The sequence below is a fragment of the Physeter macrocephalus genome, chromosome 11 (assembly GCF_002837175.3).
Source record: "Physeter macrocephalus isolate SW-GA chromosome 11, ASM283717v5, whole genome shotgun sequence".
Classification (NCBI taxonomy): Eukaryota; Metazoa; Chordata; class Mammalia; order Artiodactyla; family Physeteridae; genus Physeter; species Physeter macrocephalus.
In genome coordinates this window covers 37,271,310-37,291,506 of record NC_041224.1, presented here as the reverse complement: position 1 = coordinate 37,291,506, position 20,197 = coordinate 37,271,310, and the positions used below count along the sequence as shown (strand labels likewise).

General features: G+C 58.4%; 1 protein-coding gene across 2 annotated transcripts in view; it reads left to right on the top strand.

Moving 5' to 3' along the window:
* The window catches only part of APBA2 (amyloid beta precursor protein binding family A member 2), a 264,544-nt gene that overhangs the window by 216,233 nt on the left and 28,114 nt on the right, over positions 1-20,197 (top strand). The window contains exons 6-11 of one of the 2 annotated variants that reach the window (XM_024129695.1): positions 4,878-5,023; positions 5,753-5,788; positions 7,839-7,925; positions 13,957-14,142; positions 18,163-18,342; positions 19,185-19,397. In XM_024129695.1, coding sequence (XP_023985463.1) covers positions 4,878-5,023; positions 5,753-5,788; positions 7,839-7,925; positions 13,957-14,142; positions 18,163-18,342; positions 19,185-19,397 — 848 coding nt within the window. The remainder of the gene's footprint in view (positions 1-4,877; positions 5,024-5,752; positions 5,789-7,838; positions 7,926-13,956; positions 14,143-18,162; positions 18,343-19,184; positions 19,398-20,197) is intronic. The other variant, XM_007128812.3, reaches the window with a different exon arrangement.

The following is a 20,197-nucleotide window of genomic DNA, read 5'->3' as shown; positions in this document are numbered from 1 at the left end:
TGCCTATCTGCAGCCTGAGTTACTTTCTAAAGGCAGAGAGCTTGGGCTCCTTCCCTGACTGATACCCTAGAGTGACAGTCCTGGGTGTGGCCCCAGGATCCTCACATCTGGCCGGCACTTGCTCTGCAACCTCAGTTTATCCTAACTGCTGGCCCACCCCCTCCATCCAGCAGTTTGCACATCTCCCTGCCACCCCAGGCCTTTGCACCTGTTCTTGCCTTAGCCTGAGAAGCTCTCTCCTCCTCTCCTTCTGTGGCTTGTTGATTCCCTTTCACCCTCCAGAGCTCAGCTCAGAGGGCAGCCGCCCCAGATCCCTCCCAAGAGCGGGCTTCCCTGCTGCTCCTCCCCGGCCACTGTGTTCTGTCTTTGAGCCACTCACCATGGGCCATCCTGATGCATCTACTTTGTGACTGTGGGCTCTGTATCTTTGGTCACACAGTGCCTCGTGGACAAGAACTTAGAAATGCTTTGTGCCTGAGTCAGTGACTGATCTTGGGCATAATTATTTGACTCCACATAGACCGTGCTTCTTTGTAAAATAGGACACTGGGGGTCTGCTTCATGAGCTTGTGGCAGGCCGGATGGACTGGAAGTTGCCCAGGAGTCTGGTGTGTTGGGGTGGGGCTGCACTCGGAGGCTTTCTGGACGCACACCCACAGTCCCATCCAAGGCTGTGCCCTGGCTCCACCCGGCCACCCCCTCCAAGACCCCAGGGAGCAGCAGGCCCAGCTGAATGAGGGCACCTGGGGCCAGGCCACTGGCTGCAAGCCTTGTCCACCCCCCACCTTCAGGATAATCCCCCCACAGGTGGCAGGGCCAGGGGCTCCAAGGCATGGCCCTGGGGACCTCCCACCCCTTCCCTGTTCAGAGAAGCCAGTGGGGCGTCTGGTTCCCCAACGGGTCTTTCAGACGAAGGCTTCCTCTAGCGGGGAACACACTGAGCGCCTTACTTCTTCTTATCCAGGCTGTGCAGAGACATTCTGATACATGCATGTACGTGTATTGTCATGCAAAGATAGTTAATGGAGAAAGCACCCTCTGGGGAGACCGAATCTCCTTCAAACCTCTCTCTCTGTTCTTTTGTTGTTCTGTCTCAGCTTCGGGTTCATTCAAGAGTTGAGCAAAATAAGGACAGTTTATACACAAACATGCAGGGCCAGCTGCTTTAGTCTTAGAATGAAGCCGTTTGACCTGCCACCTCCCACCATCCCATCAGGTACGGGCTTTAAAAGAGGGTCATATCACTTGCAGCAGGAGGTTCTGGGTGTTGGGTGATGGTGGAGGCTGTCACCCAGGACGTGGCTGCTTTGGGTCTGGTCCCGGCTCTGTCGCTTACATCTGCTTGACCCTCCCCCCGTGGCATCCCTTTGCCCTCCTAGCCTCCAGGCCCACGAGGTCACGTGAGCACATGACCTGCCCTCAGGCACAGTCTGCTGTCAGGCCGCTGCCTCCCTCATCTGGCCTCCGGAGGCTCTTCCTTATCCACGCACGATGACTTGTCTTTTGAGCTGGATGCAAATGAAAGCTAGAATTCATCAATTAAGGCTTTGCATTTTATATGCTTTTAGCATTTAGGAAACTCAGACTTTTAATCTTATCTTTGCAAAAACCCTGTCAAATAGAAATCAGGAATCCTCTCCCTCCACCCATTTTGCTGGCGAGGAAATTGAGAGAAAAAAAATTAGACGGCTGTCCCCAGGGCACAAAACCTGGTCCAGCAGGGCTAGCGGAAGAGCTTAGACTCAGCCAGGTCTCTGGACCTGCAGCCCGGCTCCGTGTGTCCCCTTAGAGCTGACCCTGCTTCCCTGCAGACATCTGGGACCTGCGAGGATGTCACTTGATCATAACACCCAGAAAACACATCCCTTGTCACTGTTCCCCATCCCATCATTTGGGTCTCGCTTACCTTTTGCTACTAAGATGAGCCTTTTCCATCATCAGATCCAGACACTGTCAGTGTCCCTTCAGCCTGGGTTTGGCTTCCTGCACACTGGTTCTCAGCCTCTGAAAAGACCTTGCTTCTGAGTTTGCTTTGTTCACGCGACTCTAGGTGTCCAGAGACAGGGCACCTCCCTGCCTGGCCCCCCTTGCTGTCCCAGCACCCAGGACATGGCCTGGCCCTCAACGAGGATGGGCGGCAGGGGGCGGGCGTGCCTTCCCTGTGCTGCAGAGTTGGGGGGGCAAGTCCCGTGCCCCACCCCCCTGGCACAGTCCCCGTGCTGCTTTCATTATTAAAGTACTTGGGGAGCCCTTCTCTGTGCCCGGCCCACTGCTAAGCCCTGGCCCTGCCTCCCTGCGCCCTGGGCCCTGGGGTGAGCTGGTGCCCAGGCCAGAGGCCTGGGGAGTCACTGGCTCTGTATCGGCGCCCCGTCCCGGGTGGCTCTTCCTGTCTTGGGTTGTCCGAGAGGCTGAGCACAGCCGCAGGCTCCCCTGTTGCTCCCCCAACAGGGGGTCTAGAAGTGGGCACAGAGCAAGGCTGCCTTGCAGCTGCCCGCATCCAGGATCACGCCTTCTTGACCTCAATGCTGCCTTGAAGCCTGACTCTCTCCAGTCCGGGTTGGGCTTGTGGTGATGACAGTGCTTTGTGACCTTGATAATTTGAAGTACCTGCCCCACAGAAATCATTTCTTCCTGCTCTGCCCCAGAAAAGGCACGCTGGATCTGCAAGCCCAGCTACGGAAAAATAGGATGGGAAACCCTCAGTTTGAACATTCATCGGGGGACATTGTGACTTTCTTGGGTTGCCTTTTTAAACACTGAAAGGGTGAGATTATAAACCTGCCAGGAGCTAGGTCCCCACCAGGCCCTCCAGCCCCTCTCCCCACACTCCCCACCCCTCCCCCTCCTCCCCTACCCGGAGCCCAAAGCCCACTCCCCCCAAGGCTGCGGAGCACTTTGACCTCCTCCAGATCCAGCCAGGTCAGCTGCTTGCAAAGAACCTTCCCACAGAGACGGATGTGGGGAGACCACGCTGAGGGGGCTGTGAGCTCCGTGGGGACCCCACTGAGCAGGTTGTCACCTGAGAACGAAGGTGCAGCTTCACTGACATGACCCCAGGCCGACACTGGATTTGGGGCAGGTTTCTACACTTACTCTCTGAAATGTTCCTTCTCTTGAAACCTCAGGAGAAGATGTGTATCTGGGGTGCCTGCAGGAAACCTGTACGTTATGCTTTCACTCGAACAAACTAGCTCCGTGGGCTGGAGGTGGGGGAGAGGAAGAGTCCTGGAGGGGAGGGATGGGGTCGCAGGTGATCCTCAGGCCCCAGGTGGGGACCCCGCTGCTGCACAGGAAGGCGGAAGGAGGGCTGGTCAGACGCCCACCGCACAGGACGTGGGTGTGTCTGGGAGCAGAGGTGATGCTCTGTCCAGGACGCACAGCAGAGGCAGGTGGGAAGTGCAGGAGGATGGAGAAAGGTATGAAATAGCCGTGCACAGAGTGGGAGGGGGCGCTTCCCAGAGGAGCCCCTTAAGGTTGCCAGGGAGTTCTGAGGGCATCCAGGGCCATGAATTTGTAATGGAAGCACTTTGGCTTGCTGGGGACTTTTTCCAGCCAGAGGAAGCCTGGGTAGAGTTTTACTAAATCTCCGGGGCAGGCAGACAGGATGTGAGGCGAGGAAGCTGAGGGCTCGGGGCAGGTGGTGTTGAACTGGTGGATGGTGCCATCCGCTCTGGGTGAGTGGGTGGTGTCAGAAACAGCGGTTGGAGGTGAGACTGCAGAACACTGGCGGAGGGGAGGGTCAGGAGGGGACTGCTGGCCCTGAGGGCTTGGGGATGCAGCATAGCCAGCCCTGTGGACACTGGCATGGCTTCAGGTGGCCTAGCTCGGGAAGGAGGGGAGCCTGAGAGCCAGGGCCATGGTCCCCGAAAGAAGGGCTCTGGCTGGAGGTGGGCAGTGAGAGGGAAGAGGCAGGGAGGTGAAGAACGTGGTCGTGGGCCTGCGAGCAGGGCTGAGCAATGGCCTCCAGGTTGGCAGACTGTGGACTCGGGGCCACATCCTTTGGGCACCAGTTGCATGTGTGAAGCTTGGCTGGGGTGCAGCAGGCTTGCTCACACACACGCTGCCTGGTCCTGCTTTGGTGCTCCAGATGCTGAGGTGACTAGTTGCAAAGAGATAGCAAAGCCTAAGATCTTTGTCATCTGGCCTTTTACAGAAAAGGTTTACTGGCTCCTACCTAGAGGGGCCTGTCCAGGAGACAGGAACCACTAGCCACGTGTGGCTATTGACATGTCAGCTAATTAAGATTGCATACAAATTTTTAAATTTAGTTCCTCTGTCGCACTAGCCAACATGTTCAAGTTCTCAAAAGCCACATGAGGCCAGTGGTTCCCGTATTAAACAGCTCAGAGATGGAACGTTCCGGATCATGCTGTTGGCTGGCACCTCAGCTCTCAAGGCAGCCAATGGAACAGGGACAACGTCACCCAGCCTGGACCTGGGGTGCATGGCATGGGAGGAGCCAGACAGGCCTTGTGAGGGGTCTGCAGGCTCGCGGGAGCCCCAGGGCACAGAACTGGAGCATGGTGGGCAGTTCCCATCACCGTCCGGAGTCGCTGAGGGCTCTGGGGCAGGCACGGAAATGTTCGGGAAAGGGTGCCTCTGGGGTTGCAGCACACGACTGTCCCCTCGGAGGCCCAGGTGCTTTAAGTGACAGCTGCCTGGCCCCGGAATTATCCTCCTGACACCATGGGTGCATGGTTTCCTGGCCGGGTGTTGATTCTGTGCAGTTACTTGTACGGTGCGCTGTCGGTAATGGGGGCAGGAGCCCCACCCCACCTACTGCCTGCAGACAGGACAACGGTTTGGCCTTCTCCCGTGGCCCCTGGCCCCGCTGCCTTGCCTTTGTCCTCCAGGGCTGACGACTGTGCCCCCTTCAGTTCCAGGGCCCTGTGAGCCAGAAGACCTCATTGATGGGATCATCTTTGCTGCCAACTACCTGGGCTCCACCCAGCTGCTCTCGGAGCGGAACCCATCCAAAAACATCAGAATGATGCAGGCACAGGAGGCCGTCAGCCGGGTCAAGGTAGGGGTGGCCCAGGAGCACCCGGGTTCCCTGCAGGGAGCACTGGAGCGGGATGGGTGACATGGCCCGCTGTCCAGCGCTGACCCCACAGCCCTGGGCACAAGAGTGGGAATGTCTGAGGTGCCTGGCGGGGCCGAGGGAGAGTTTACCTTGGATGAGAGGATGCGGGCTGGGGACAGAGAGACTCCATAATGAGGAACTGCCACTGGGCCCCCAGGACACATGATTTTTAAAATGTAATTGTTCCAAAGCATTCCAGTCACGTGTTTGTATAGAGCCTCTCATCCCATTTTGACTGTCTTTGTATCTTTAGTGCCAAAGTACTTGCAGAAAGGGAAGCAAAAAAAATCATACGTTTTATTTAAATCTATGACCTCAAGAAAAACTCTGATGCGCTTGCAGCTCTCGGTGCCCATCATTCAGATCACCTGGGTTTGAAGGGTGGGTGCAGCCGGGCCGGGAGAGGACAGGACCAAGTCAGCAAAGCTGATGGGGTCTGGAGGGAGGGGTGGTGGTCTGAGGATGTGCCCCTCTGGCAGTCGGGGGTCTCCCTGCGGGGTGAGGAAGGATGTCAGCCCCCTCCCCATCCTCACCGTACTCTGCCCTCCTCGACGGAGGGGGAGGGGCTCCAGGCATGAGCCCCGCACGGTAGTCCGGAGAGGGCAAAGCAACCTGGCCTTCCTTCGCTTTGCGCCCACCTGTTTTTCTTTTCTCTTTCATGCTGCTCAGAGGATGCAAAAGGCTGCTAAAATCAAGAAGAAAGCGGTGTGTAGGATGTGGGGTTTGCTTGTGTTTCTGTGGCATGTCCTGTGCGGGGGGAGGGGGCTGGGGGGAGCCCCAGGAACAGAGACGATGTGGCAGATGGGTTTTTCTCTTCCTTTGGTAGGTCAATGCTAGACTTTTGAATGAAATCTCAGACACTTTTTTTCTTTAAGCCTCCCACTTACAGAAGCATTTAATCGTTGCCTTTTTTTTCATTTTTCTTTTTTAGAGTCTCTATGAGCTGGAGCATAGTTACTGCCATGATGTGGCCGTTTTGTGTAGACGTTTTTAAATGTGGCATTTGATGCGACCATGTGATGCGTTCAGTGCCTAGGGCCCCTGTACAGAATTAATTAAATCGCTCTGATATTTAGACTCATTAAGTTTAATTTACTGAATCGGGATGATGAGAAATGCAGTCTGCCCAAGGGATGCTTTCTCTATTGAGAAGTTTCTGGAGCATGGGCAGACTTTTAAAAATCTCGGTCGACCTTCAGTTGTTTGCTCATCAGCCTGGTCGTTTAGTAAATGCTGGGCATGTTTTAACTGTCCCCCTGGTGCAGGAAGTATCCAGTGCTCTGTGTCTGAGGGGCTGTCTTGGCACTGGATTTTGCTCGGGCAGCAGGAGAGTTGGTCCTCTGTGCCCACCTGGAACACCACGTTCTGGCGGTGTGGCCAGAGGACCCTGCACGGGGTCTCCCTTCCCGCTGCAGTGAGACCTCCCTCCCTGTGATGCTTGCTCTTTGCCCAGCGGCCTCTCCTGGGATGCCTTCAGCTGCAGGCGAGGAAGGAGCTCAGGCATCTCCCTCTTCCCAAGCCACCTTGTGCTGGGTGTCTCCAGGCACAATGGAACGAGCCTGGCTTTGCAGACCTGCAGTGGGGTGTGCTTCCCCCAAGGCGATGGCCCCCACCCACAGTCACCCCGTGCCCCCCTGGCAGCTGGAGCAGGACAGTGTGGACCACAGCCTGCTCCTTGGGTCTGTAGTCCGGAGAGCTCAGAGGGGTCAGTGTAGGCAGACCAGACCTTGGTGCCAGCCAGGGCCAGTGGTTACCTCCAGGGAGAATTGTTCTTTCTCTCGGCCAGGAAGATGCTCAGGGTCATTGCCAAGGGCCCCTTCACTGATCTGCCCGCAGCTGGCCAGGCAAACAGTGATGGGAGGGTCTCCATGAGGGATCAGTGTCCCCAGCAGAGAGTCCCCACCCCAGGGATTTGCTGGTGACTGTAGGGGTATGGACCCCCATCCACAAGTGACCACAAAGAAGAGGCTCCCCCAGGGACCAGAAAGGAGTGTTTATCTCGGTGGAGAAACCCAAGACCTCGCATGTCACTGCCACCGCACAGTAGTAATTAGGATCCCCTGTGACAGGCTGTCCCAGTCTAGGGCAGACCCCCGAGCAGTGCATTCAGCTTCCAGAACATTCTTTTGCACATTGCTCCAGCCGTATGATCGGTGTACCCGGGAGATGACAAAATGGGCATCTGTGGGATGGCTTCTCCAGTGTCCTGTGAGGGCAGCGCCCCGTCTGGTTGAGGTCTTGCTTCCTTAGGGTTTGTGGAAGCTGGACCAATGCTGCTGGGGGTTGACATGACTGTGGCTTTAAACTAGAAGAAAATGCAGATATGCTAATCCACCTTCTTGGAAAAATTTCTTCCCCTTTACCTGGGGATACTTGGAATCCCAAATCCGAGAAATGTAGCTCCCATCCACAGACCCTGTGTAGCCGCCGTGTTCCGGAAGGGTGGGCAGGCAGACCCGCTTCTCCGGGAGTTGGCGGCTGCAGTCTGCATGCTGCGACACAAGCCCCCCGGCGTCTGGCCCGCTCCGGGCTCAGCCTCCTGGAAGCGGTCCCCCCTCCCACTCAGTGCCAACTGCCCTGAGAGAGCGCACTCAGCTGGGATGTGCTGGGGAGGCCTGCGTTGAGACTCCCATGGCTACTTCTGCTGAGGAGCTTCTCCCTCTAGGGGCGCTCAGGGTCCTTTGTGAGATTGTCAGGCCTTTGTTTGAGTTAGTTTTTTTAAAGGTTTGTAACAGTCTCCACCATCCTTTCTTAGAATTCTGAGGGGGATGCCCAGACGCTGACCGAAGTGGACCTCTTCATCTCCACCCAGAGGATCAAGGTGTTAAACGCAGACACACAGGTGAGCTTTGGGAGACGGAGCTTTAAAATTGTGCGCAGGAGCTCCCAGGAGAGCCAGGTCGAGCTGCAGACCCCCTCTGCGGGGGTGAGACGGCATCCCCGGGACAGTCCCCCCGGCCCCTGCTGTGAAACGTAGAGCGAGCCAGGGGTGGGCAGCAGCCTCGGGCCGAGTGGGGTGAAGCTGGCGATCAGGTGTGCACAGCAGCAGGGATGAAATAGAGACACCACGAAGGGGAGCCGGGTAGCGGGGGGAGGGCGTGTGCTCACCATCGGGATTCTGGAATGGCCCTCTCGAGGCCTGTGTGTGCGGGGCTGGGAGATGGAGCTGGAGGGTGGAGATCCGGGTGGCCCTCCGCGCCCCCACCCCCGCCCTGCCCCAGCCCGGCGCGGCGGCGCTCCAGAGGGGAGGGTCCTACGATTTCCTGCCTGTGAACCATGTGCCCAGCTCGTGTCTGACCTCAGTTCTTCTCGTCTTCCTGTGCCTGGATCCGTGCACAAGCCTGCCGTTGTGGGGAGACAGGCAAGCAGACACAGGAGCCAGATGGAGGGGTCTGGGAGCTGCGTGTGGGCAGGGGCACGGGTGGATGAGCTTTGCAGTGCAGGAGGGAGGAAGGTGGCCGAGGACAGAGATGGGGAAGGGCCCCACTCGTTCTGGGGACGGGTGAGGCCGGCCAGACGCCGGGGTGACGGCCCCTTACTTCTTGCTGTTGGCAAGTGGTCCATATCGCGACGCTGAGTATGTGGGCAGCCAGTTCCCCAGCACCCTCTGCCCTATGGTGTCACATCCAGCAGTGACCTTGTCGGACTCAGCTACAACGTCAGAAGTGCAAACTGGTGATTTTCTCTTCTGTTCTGCTTCCAAGTTTTACTGTCTAACGTGCTTCTGTGCAGAAGAGCTTCTTTTTTTCTTTTCCCCTCTTTTTTTCTCTCCCTTTTCACTGTGGACTCCCAGATTTTTTTAAAAAAAACTTGTGTTATAATCCCTTACCATCGTTATTCTCTTGGGTGCTCAAATCACCCAGATCTGGCGAGGGCCTTCCCGCTGGGCCCTGGGCCGTCCTGGCAGTCTGCCCGTGGTCTCGGAACACGTTCCTGAGACAATGAGATGTTCTGCGCCCTCCTTGCACTCCCTGCCCGACACCTGGAACCGGCCATTCTTCAAGGAGCCGTGGTTCCTGTCCGTGGGGAGGGAGGCGCAGAAACAGAGACCTGGGTGCTGCTGGCTCTGCCCATCATTGCTGGGGGCCCGTGGATCCTGGGCCCTAAAAATGAACCAAGCTGGACAGTATCTGTTTTTAGAAGCCAAGAGTTCATACACGTGCCTCCTATTTGAGACCAGCTCCATTAGGGTCCTGCTCACCTGCCCCCTACTCCGTACGCACCCTGGTCCCACAGTGTAGATCGTGGCTGCGGACTCCCTCAGTGTGTTTTCTCACTTGGTCTCTCCTGGGGTGGACCATGCCCATTGCTGGGCTGCTGGGAGGAGCACAGGTTGGCTCTCAGGTAGTGGATGAGCTGGCTGTCACCCCTCAGGACCCAGTGGGTGGGAAGGCCTGACGCGTGGGGACAGAGGAGGCTGCAGGGCGTGTCTTGGAGTAGGAGTGGCACCGTGATGTGGCTCCGGCTCCGGCTCCCTCCCGGCTCCCGTGCCCTGCTGTCCGCCCACCGTCTTGACCCTTCCTCCTCACCGGTCTGTCCCAGCGGCCAGGCCTATGCCTTGGCCCTCTGATCTTTGTGTCCAGCTGCCCTGTCCCCTGTGGGGCCTTGAACTTGGCGAGAACTGAGGGAGCCACCCAACCGGGTCAGGCGTAGGACACTTCGCAGCCTCGGGCTTTGTTTCCTGATCTTTCGTGGGCAAACTGTCTGGACTAGATCCTGCCTCCTGCCCCCCAGCCCTCATCCCTCATCCACCCACCTGTCAGGGTCCCCGAGACCACCCCAGGTTCCATAAGTTGATAAGAGGCCTCAAGGGATTCAGCTTATAGTTGTACTCAAGGCTGTGATTTACTACGGCACCAGGATACAGAGCAAAACCAGCGAAGGAGAAGATGGCTGGGGCTGAGCCCAGGGAAACCCAGGGTCCTCGCCTGATGGGGTCCCGCAGGATGAGCTGAACTTCCCAGCCGCGAGCCGCGACAGCGCGTGTGACACGTGGGCCATTGGTAAGCTCGAGAGCGTCAGCGCCCAAGGTCTTTACTGGGGGCTGGTCACATAGGCACCTGTGCTGTCTGCCATGCACCAAAGTCCCAGGCTCCTGAAAGCAAGCGGGGCTCAGGCTGGAGCACGCTGCTTGCCCGGATGCCTCAGGCAAGGGTGAGCCACTCTTATCATGTCGGGTGGCATGTCGGGAACCCTCCTGAAATCCAGGTTCCCAGACGGGCCGAAGGCCACCTGCGGGCAGACTTTCTGCGGACAGTGTCAGGCCTGTTCTGTCAGCCCTTCTCTGATGCTCCTGCATCAGCGGAGACTGGAAACTGGGCCCATCCCTGTGAACTTGAGGCCTTGGACAAGTTTCCGGACACATCTCGGAGCCCTGTTGATTCTCAGAGGAGAGCCCGGCGCCGGGCCCCTTGAAGGACAGATGAGGCGGCTCAGAGCAGGACACACATGCCAGCCCCTTCCCCTCACTCCTCCCTTCCCTCCTTCTGGGTCTTTGGTGTCTGAACAGGGCCCGGGGACAGGGCGTCCGTTCCCAAGAGTGGGCACAGCCAGAAGCCACGATTTCCTTTGCTTGCTCATTCAAGGTCGGTCCCTAACGCACGTGGGCTTTCCATCCCCTCCAGCCGCAGCATCGTGGCCAAGTCATGCACAGCCGCTGCCCAGACCAGCATCTGTTGGCCGGTGCTCACCTCCCGGCTACAGAGCAGGGCTGTGCTGTGGTTTGGACCGTCTGTCTGTGCTGGCTCTTTGCCCTGTTGTGTTCTTCCTGAAGCCTTGCTTTCTCCACGTCGGTTCTTGGGTTCTCTCCAAGAGTCCTGACTGCATCCCTGACACCGTAGACCTCCTGGCATCTTCTCCTTCTCCCACATGCTGTTCTCTGCCTGCATCCTCTGCAGAGGGCTGGCTGGGCCCCCATGGTCACAGCTCCCGCCCTGGGGAGCCTCTGGTGGCTGCTGGAGGTGCCCGTGGCTCCCCAGGTTTCTGTGGACAGGAATGTTCCAGAACCACAGAGCAGGAGACCTCAGGGTTTTCAGCCTACGTCTGTGGGCTTCCCCAGGGACGTGCCACTGATGACTGGGATCTGGTGTGGAGGAGGATGTGCCCCTGATCTCCAGCGGGTCAGATGTCCTGGGGAAGCCCGAGGCTCCCTAGGGCTCATGTTCATGGCCATTGGGTCGGCCGAGCTGTGCCAGGCCAGGGGAAGGGCAAAGCAAGGTCGGCATCCGGGACCACCAGGACAGGGTCCTCGACGGGCAGCATCTCACTGGAAGTCCCGGGCAGGAGGCAAGCTGGTCATGGTCCTTCTTACCGCCCCTCCAGTGGTCTTTAAAGTTCAGCTTTAAGAGTCCTCCCGCTTCTCTGGTTGAACTTCACCTCTGCTCGTCGGAGGTATTTAAAGAGTGTTTTCAGGGCTTCCCTGGTGGCGCAGTGGTTGAGAGTCCGCCTGCCGATGCAAGGGACGCGGGTTCGTGCCCCGGTACGGGAGGATCCCACGTGCTGCGGAGCGGCTGGGCCCGTGAGCCATGGCCGCTGAGCCTGCGCGTCCAGAGCCTGTGCTCCGCAACGGGAGAGGCCACGACAGTGAGAGGCCCGCATACCGCAAAAAAAAAAATAATAATAAAGGGTGTTTTCATTTCCCGTTTTCCAGTGGAAAGCCCCCGTCGCTCTGTCCCGTCGGGCTCTCCTCACCGTGGCAGTTTGCGGCGTGGTCGCTGCCCGGCATCTTGCTCTCTCATTGTTCATCTCCTCCTCCCGGCGTTCCTGCACATCCTCACAGCCGGGTCTCCCCACGTGGGGAGTCCTCGTTCTTCAGGGGAAGCAGCTCCCTCCTGGGTCTGCTCCCCACCAGCGGGGAGAGTCTGCTCCGCCCTCCGTGCCCACCCACCTCTTCTGCGGAGCCTGGTGGGGAGTGAGGGCTGGTGGCCTCATCCCTGCTTTGCAGGGAGCAGGTCTCCTGTGGGTTGGTGAGCAAAGCCCCACCATTGCTGGGGCCCCGTCCCCCTCACATGAAGAGGCCCTGGGGGAGAGAGAGAACTCGGGGTGTTTGCACACACAGTTGAGAACTAGATCTGGTAGGATGGCTCTCTGTTCTCTTCCATGATGGAAATGTGAGTGGCTTTTCTTGCTGGAGTACAGCGGGTGTCTGGGTCATTGCTCGTAGGGTTCTTGACTGGGAGGTCAGGGCTGGTGGGAGAAGCAGAGGTGCCCGGCTCCCGAGGAGCCCCCATCTCACTGGGAAGATGGGGCACACCTGGTTCCCTGTGTGCTCAGGAGAAAATGCTGGCCGCCCTGAATAAGACAGGCCGGGTTCCCTGTCTACACACCCCGGAACCTCGGAACTGGCCTTGGGGAGAGGGAAGGTCATGCAGGGTTAGCTGGGGGTGGGGGGTGGATGGTGCTTCCTAAAGATGAACTAACCGAGCACTGGCCCCTGCAGGCTTTGGGGTCACCGAGAGCAAGGAGAACAAGATCTGGGAAGGTGGGTCAGAAAGGTTCCATGAGCCGTGGCCTGGCTGCCTGGCCGAGGCGTCTGGGGTAGCCTGGCCAGTCGTGGGCACCGTGGATCGTTTGAGAGTTTGCTCCGAGGTCGCTGAGGATGAACTGGAAGCGTGGTGGTAGGAAATTGGTGTGACTATAAAATAAGAAATGTTAGCAGAGAAGCTGGGAGGCAGGAACAGATGCACAGACTGTGGGAACTCGAGTGGCTGGTTGGGGCAGGAAGGGGACGAGGCCACGTGGCGGGCGGCCTTGTCTGGGAGGAAGCAGGCTCTGCCACTGACAGGCGCTCGGAGACGGGGAGCAGCTCATTTCTGACACCTGGGGGTTGAGTCAGGTGTTTCTGAAAGTGGCTGGAAATCAAGAGATGCCAAAAAGCCACCTTCACTGTTCCCTTTCCAGCGGCCCCTCCTGGAAGGGGGTTCTTGTGGTTATAAACCACCCCCCACCCCCACCCCGAGCTGGCCAGAAAACACAGCAGGTCCAGGAAGGCAAGTGTGCAGAAGTGGCTTCTGTGAGAAAGACAGGGGCTGCAGAGGTTGCAGAAATGCCCCATTTTCTTTTCTGGAAAGAGGACAAAGGCATGAAAGACCAGCTGATTAGTTTCTCAGAGCCTCTGTGTGGAGCCTTGTTAGGTAGGGGTCCCGGGAATGATGCTTGGTAGAGATTTCTGCCAGATGACAAAAGCCGTTGAGAGTGATGGGCCCACCAGGGCCCCGGGGGGATTGAAAGGCTGCGGAGACCCATCCATCAGAGTCAGGCGGGCTTCCTTGGGACCCCCCGCCCAGGCCCATGCTGCTTGAGCTCCTGGGATGAACTCATCCCTGGGAAAAACTGGCTCTGGAGCCTTCCTCCCCTGCTTGGCAGGAAGTCTGGGCCAGGCGCCCGCCTTGCAGGGAGAGGCACCTTCTCCAGAGCCACAGACGACCTCCGATCAGGTGGGGATGGGCCTCAGCTGCTGCCCCTCCCCCACAGGACTGGGAGCCCCACCCAGCATCATGCCCCCACGAGCATCATTTTGGAAGCTGCAGGGCTAAGGTGAAGGCACATCACCTTGTCTGGGAATCACCGCCCTAAAATGCTCTGTTCACTGGGGCAGTGGCTCTCTACCCAGGAGACACTGTCCCTCAGGGCAGATCTGGCCACACCTGGAGATCTTTGTGGTCGTCACACTTGGGACGGAGGAGATGCCACTGGCGTCTAGTGGGTGGGGGCCAGGGATTCTGCTAAACGTCCTACAGTGCCCGGGACACCCTCACAGTATGGAATGGTCCAGCCCCAAATGTTAGGAGTGCTGAGGCTGAGAGCCCCCAAAGTTGGGTGTTTTTTAGGGCTTGTTCCCTGTAACGCAGGCCCTCTCATGCCTCTCCCGGCAGGAGACCATGATGGACCACGCCCTTCGCACCATCTCCTACATCGCGGACATTGGGAACATCGTTGTGCTGATGGCCAGGCGCCGCATGCCGCGCTCAGCCTCCCAGGACTGCATCGAGACCACCCCCGGGGCCCAGGAGGGGAAGAAGCAGTATAAGATGATCTGCCACGTGTTTGAGTCCGAGGATGTAAGTAAATGCTCGGGCGTGATGTTCCCCTCCCGACGGCCCAGGCCCCATGGGCTCCGTGGTCCCAGGAAAGCACGAATAGGATGGGGATCCTGTGCCCCATCATGGACGCTTCCAGTGGAAGTGGTGATTTTTCTAACACTCCGAGTTTGCAAAGACCATGAACACAGCTCTCTTTCGCTTCCTGAAATAAGTTTTTCAGGAGCTGTTTGTAAATGGAACCGTAGTTAAATATGGCGAGGAGCTCTTTGACAAGGTCCTTTAACAAAACCTTGTTCTCCCCAAATAAAGTAGCCCTTGACTAACTTTTCTGTTGAGATGCACGCCCCACACTCCAGGGTTGCAAATGGGGAAGCGCCTCTGCTTTTGCTCATGGCCATTTCAGGCCATAAGAAGTTGGAAAATCCAGTGCACCCTTGGACAACATGGGTTTGAACTTCGAGGGCCCACTTACCCATGGACCTTTGTCAGTAGTAGATGCTACAGCGCTACACCATCGGCCTTGGTTGACTCCGCGATCATGAACCGCGGACACGGAGGAATTGCGGGTACGGAGGGCTGACTGTAAGTTAGACACAGATTTTTTATAGACTGTACAGAGGGTCACAGCCCCTAACCCCCATTTTGTTCACGGGTCAACTGTAATTCTGACGTTTAAAATACCGCAGACTCGCTAAGAGACCATAAGCCCTTTGACTCCTTCCTTGGATGGGATGAGAGCATCTTTCTGAGCCTGGAAGAGGGAGAAAGGGACCGGGGAAGGGAGCTGCAGGGCAGGAGGTGAGCGGGGTCTCAGGGCAGATCTGATTCAGAATCACCCAGGAGGCAGCAGCTGAGCTGTTCTTGGGGCTGTTGCCAGAGCAGGATTTTTAAAAATTCTCTCTCCTCCATGGATGCTTGGAAAGGGCATTCTCGGTTACCAAGGGACTTGAGGGTGTGTCAGGGACCCGGAGCAGTGGGGAAGGGGTCCCAGTGTTTTCATGTTCGAATGCAGGGTGGGTGGAGGCGGTGACCTTTTTGCTGAGAAATTGAAGTCACCTACAAGTGCTTTGAAGCAATGACACATTTATAGGAGAGGAAATTTACATACAGACTCACTAGTGCACACGCGTGTTCCTTTCACCATTATACAGATGTCTGTGGACACCTGCATGGGAATTTTTGTTTGGCTCATGGCTCGAGGGGTCTCAGAGACCCGGCCTGGGGGCATGTGATGGGCCCTGGAGAAGGGCTGTGGTGATGGGCAGGTGAGGCAAGAAGCAGGCCAAGTGGCAGGGAGTGAACAGTCTGCTGGCTCGGGGAGCAGGAAGGGGCTCCGAGGTGCCCACCGTGCCCTGGGTGCTGCTGTGGCCTGGGTTTCTCTATTCCGTGGGAGAGAAGGCTGAGAGCAAAGGTGGGGGCGGGGCTCCAGGTGGTCCTTGAAGGCACATGGGAAGGATGGGCTGGGAGGGGCGTGAGGGGATGGAGCAGCCATCCTGAGAGTCGGACCCTGATTGTGGCCCCATCAGGGTCCGACTGCTGCTGGGGTGAGTGAAGGATCCAAGGGTCCAGTGAGAACAGAGGGGGACACCTGGAGAAAATGGAAGGTGGCCCTATGGACCCTGGTGGCCCTCTCAGAGTTTCCATTTCCCTTCTGTGAAGTGGAGGGCAGTGCAGGTGAGCCAAAGAAGTGAAAGGGCTGGGGGGGCAGGGCAGCCTCCCCTGCTATTCGCCCACCTGCAGGAGGCCCCCTCTGAGTGCCAGCCTCCGATGCCAGCCCCTCGGGGAGGCCCCCGTGATGCTCCCTACCTTTCTGGGCTCACAGCCTTGGCTGTGACCTGGGGGCAGGGGCGATCCCTCAGGACTGGCCCCAGCTCAGGTGGCAGGGATGCCAGGATGCAGGGCAGACGGGGGATGGGAGACTGCAGCCAGCCGCTAGTGGGAAGACGCCGAGGTTCCCGGACTGCGCCCCATGGAGCCCAGGCGCGGACCACCTTGCCCTTCCAGGGGCTCCCCCAGGTGATGGGCGCCGACCGGGGGCAGTAGGCGGAGGGAACGAAGTGATGCTCTCACACCCCCTTCCCAGCCAGGGGACCCCAGTCAGAGGAAGATGGACCCAGAGGCCTGGGGGCAGCTGGTGTCAGCAAACCTGAGACCCCAGGGGGGTAGGGCAACTCCAGGCCTCCGGGTGGCCCTCGGCCCTCCACCCTCCATCCTGGGACCAGCCTCCTCCTGGAGGCCCCGTTGGATCCTCAGCTTGGCCTGAGCCTCGGGCCAGGCGCCCTCCAGGACCTGCCACCGCAGGGCTCCCTCCACCGTCTCCAATACACGTCTGGGCCAGTGGCGCCACCTGGTGGTGCTGGGGCTCCGTGCCTGTGGCTGGCTCTCCCTCTGAGCAGAACCGCCAAACTGCCAGGACGCTGCTCCTGGGGGCAGGCAGGCCTTGGTCCTGCCTAGTGGACCCGGGCTTCCCTCCTGCAGACCGTTCGGGGCCCAATTTGGGAGGGCCGTCTGGTCTAGAATTGCAGGGCTCCGAGCTCTCCCTCTGTTATCCAGCCCAGCCCGCTTTTTTCACAAAGGCTTATTCATTTGCAGCCCGAGAATCATGCAGCGTGTAGAGCAAGAGTGGGATTCAGGCCAAACCCCTCAATTCCACATGTTTTCAGGCCTTGTTGACCCGAGGATTGCTGAGGGTCTCCACTGCTCTCCCCTGGCTGCCTGGCTGCCAGGGTGCTTGGCGTGGCCCAGGAACTGGGTCCTTAGCCCTCACCTCCCGTGGTCCTTTATCTGCACACCAGCAGGTGGCATGTAAGCTTTGGCAGTGACTGTTCAGAGTCCAGGCCTCTGCAGTATCAGATTCAGTCCAGTCCATAGAAGTGGTCCTGTTGAAGTAGAAAGAAGTGATTTGCTCCATGATTTGCCCTGTGCTGGCGTCCTCAAGGTCGCATGCTTCTCGTTGGCCTCAGCCTGACACAGCCACACGCCCCACGAGAGCAGCTGGGCACACATCCTGCCCGCACCACCCCCCCGCGGCTGGACTGGGTCCTGTTGCTCCAGAGAAGTAAATACTGGGTGGGTGACTGGGTTTGCTGAGGGTCCTCACTGCTCTCCCCTGGCTGCCTGGCTGCCAGGGTGCTTGATGTGGCCCAGAAACTGGGTCCTTAACCCTCACCTCCCGTGGTCCTTTATCTGCACACCAGCAGGTGGCATGTAAGCTTTGGCAGTGACTGTTCAGAGTCCAGGCCTCTGCAGTATCAGATTCAGTCCAGTCCATAGAAGTGGTCCTGTTGAAGTAGAAAGAAGTGATTTGCTCCATGATTTGCCCTGTGCTGGCGTCCTCAAGGTCGCATGCTTCTCGTTGGCCTCAGCCTGACACATCCACACGCCCCACGAGAGCAGCTGGGCACACACCCTCCCCGCACCACCCCCCAGCGGCTGGACTGGGTCCTGTTGCTCCAGAGAAGTAAATACTGGGTGGGTGACTGACAGTCTCTGTGACGTTCCCCAGAGGATGCACCCCCCAGTCTGTGTTTGGAATAGGATGGGTGGGGGACTGCCCTGGCGGTCCAGTGGTTAGGGGTCCACGCTTCCACTGCACGGGGCATGGGCCAAATAAAGATATTTATTTAATAAATATTAATTTAATTTTAAATAATTTAAATTTCATAAAATTAATTTAATAACAATTAATAAATATTTAAATAAATAAAACACACTTGTTAAAAAAAAAAAGATGGGTGAAAAGAAAATACAGTACAGTCGCCCGTGAAAGCAACGAAACTATGATCATTAGCAAATGATTCATAATTTCCCCAGACGTTATTGGAAACTGTGCTTTGTCTTCGGATGTCTGGGATGTCAGGGAGCTCGGGTGGGGCAGGCAGGGCCCCAGCAGCAGAAGGGCTCCCCCGACAGAGACCCGGGCCACGGTCTCTCTGCGGGTCCTCGGAGCCCAGGCAGGGGCCCCCGTGCAGGCTGTGCCGTGGCCCCCCCTCGGGGCCCGTGCGCCTGCCCGTCTCCATTGGGCGCCCCTCCCCACAGGCTCAGCTCATTGCCCAGTCCATCGGCCAGGCCTTCAGCGTGGCCTACCAGGAGTTCCTGCGGGCCAACGGCATCAACCCCGAGGACCTGAGCCAGAAGGAGTACAGCGACATCATCAACACCCAGGAGATGTACAACGACGACCTCATCCACTTCTCCAACTCGGAGAACTGCAAAGAGGTGGGTGCCCGGGGCGGGGGGCACAGCAGGCAGGCCGGGCGGGGTCGAGCCTTCCTGGTGTGTGGGCCCTGCCTTTGCAGCGAGCACTTGTCTGGGAAATGCGGTGCTGTTGTAGGGAAGAACCTGCTGACGGTCAGTCTTAAAATGACCTCGATATTGTGCCTTTTAATGCTGCTATTAGATGGAGGCTCAGCCCCCCGAGGTGTTTCTGGAAAGCGTGCGAGAGGCATCTTGAAAACGGGGAATTTGGGGCTCTGCCCACGGTGCTGGGAAGCCGCCCGTGGTGAAGCCTTGGCAGGTTCCAGTGGGTTTGCTCAGGGGTCTCTAGAAAGTTCTCCTGAGAAGAAGAGCAAATCCCTGGGGGTGGCCTGTACCCTAACTGCTTGGGAATGAGTGAATGATCCTGGCTTGTTGCTGAATGAATGAATGACAGGCAGCTTTCTGTGAGTGACCCGTGAGGCAGAGAGAAAATAGAAGGACTTTTCCAGACAAGAGCAGGGGCCGGGCTGGGCTCTGAGAACACGTCCCTCTAGCCTCCGTGGGTCTGGGAGGGTGGGGGCGGGAGCTGGGACACTGGAGCCGAGCTTGGGGCTAGAGGAGGGGGTCTGTGCTCCTGGTTCCCAGGATGGTTGGGTGGGTCCCAGGAGGGCTTGGGAGCCAGAGCTGGACGAGGCCAGGGAGACAGCAGGCTGGCCGAGAGGAGGTGGCCTCAATTCTGAGGGCAGGGCAGGCACCTGGCCCGGGTTGGGCTGGTCCTTCCGGGGTGCTGGGCAGAGGCCCAGCCCCCAGCCCCCAGCCCCCATCGCAGGTGGGCCTCTCTTACCCTACCCATTTCCTTGCAGCTGCAGCTGGAGAAGCACAAGGGTGAGATCCTGGGTGTGGTGGTGGTGGAGTCGGGCTGGGGCTCCATCCTGCCCACCGTGATCCTGGCCAACATGATGAACGGAGGTCCGGCTGCCCGCTCGGGGAAGCTGAGCATTGGCGACCAGATCATGTCCATTAACGGCACCAGCCTGGTGGGGCTGCCGCTCGCCACCTGCCAGGGCATCATCAAGGTGGGCACGGGGCCCCACCTCGCTATATCCTCACTGCTTTGTAATCCCCCCGACCCACCAGAATGCTGAGCCCAGAGAGACCCACCCAGTGACTTTGAACCCAAGACTGTACCACGGCCCTGACATCAGAGAGGGACCTGGGCTGCCCCAGGTGAGGGCCGAGGACCTGTAGATGTTGGGTGACCAGCTTGTCTTAGTTTGCCTGGGACTTTTCGCTGAGAGTCTCACCTGCTGGGCAAACAGGGAGGTTGGTTCCCCTGCCTGGATCTGAGCTGGGAGGCTGCTCTCACCGTCTGACCCGTTAGTCTGCAGGTTCAGGAGGTGCAGACCCTCCCTAGAGAGGGTCACGCTGAGGGGACACAAACAGGTGGCCCCTGCTTGTCTGTGAGAGCCCTCCGGGCTGAAGCGTCGGGCAGCCATCCAAGGGGACCTCAGCACGGCGGTGCCTTTGCTCTGTTCAGGGGTGCAGACAGTGGCTCAGCCTACGGGGGGCCATCCGTCCTGCGGCTCATTCCCTCCAGCCCTGCTGTGGTCTCGGGGCTGGAGGATGGGCCTCTGTTCCCCCTTGTCACTCAGAGATGAAGGCCCTGTGAGGGGGCTCCTGGACCTGGGGACCCAGTGGGTACTGTGTAGCTAGACAGACAGGCACAGAAGAGGCCTTCATCAGAGGTGCCAGAGGCTTGGCCAGCTGGGACCCTCGCTCTGAGGGCTGCAGCTCCTGGGGCAGTTTCTGACCTGGGCTCTGATGGGGCCGTGTGTGTGTGTGTGTGTGTGTGTGTGTGTGTGTGTGTGTGTGTGTG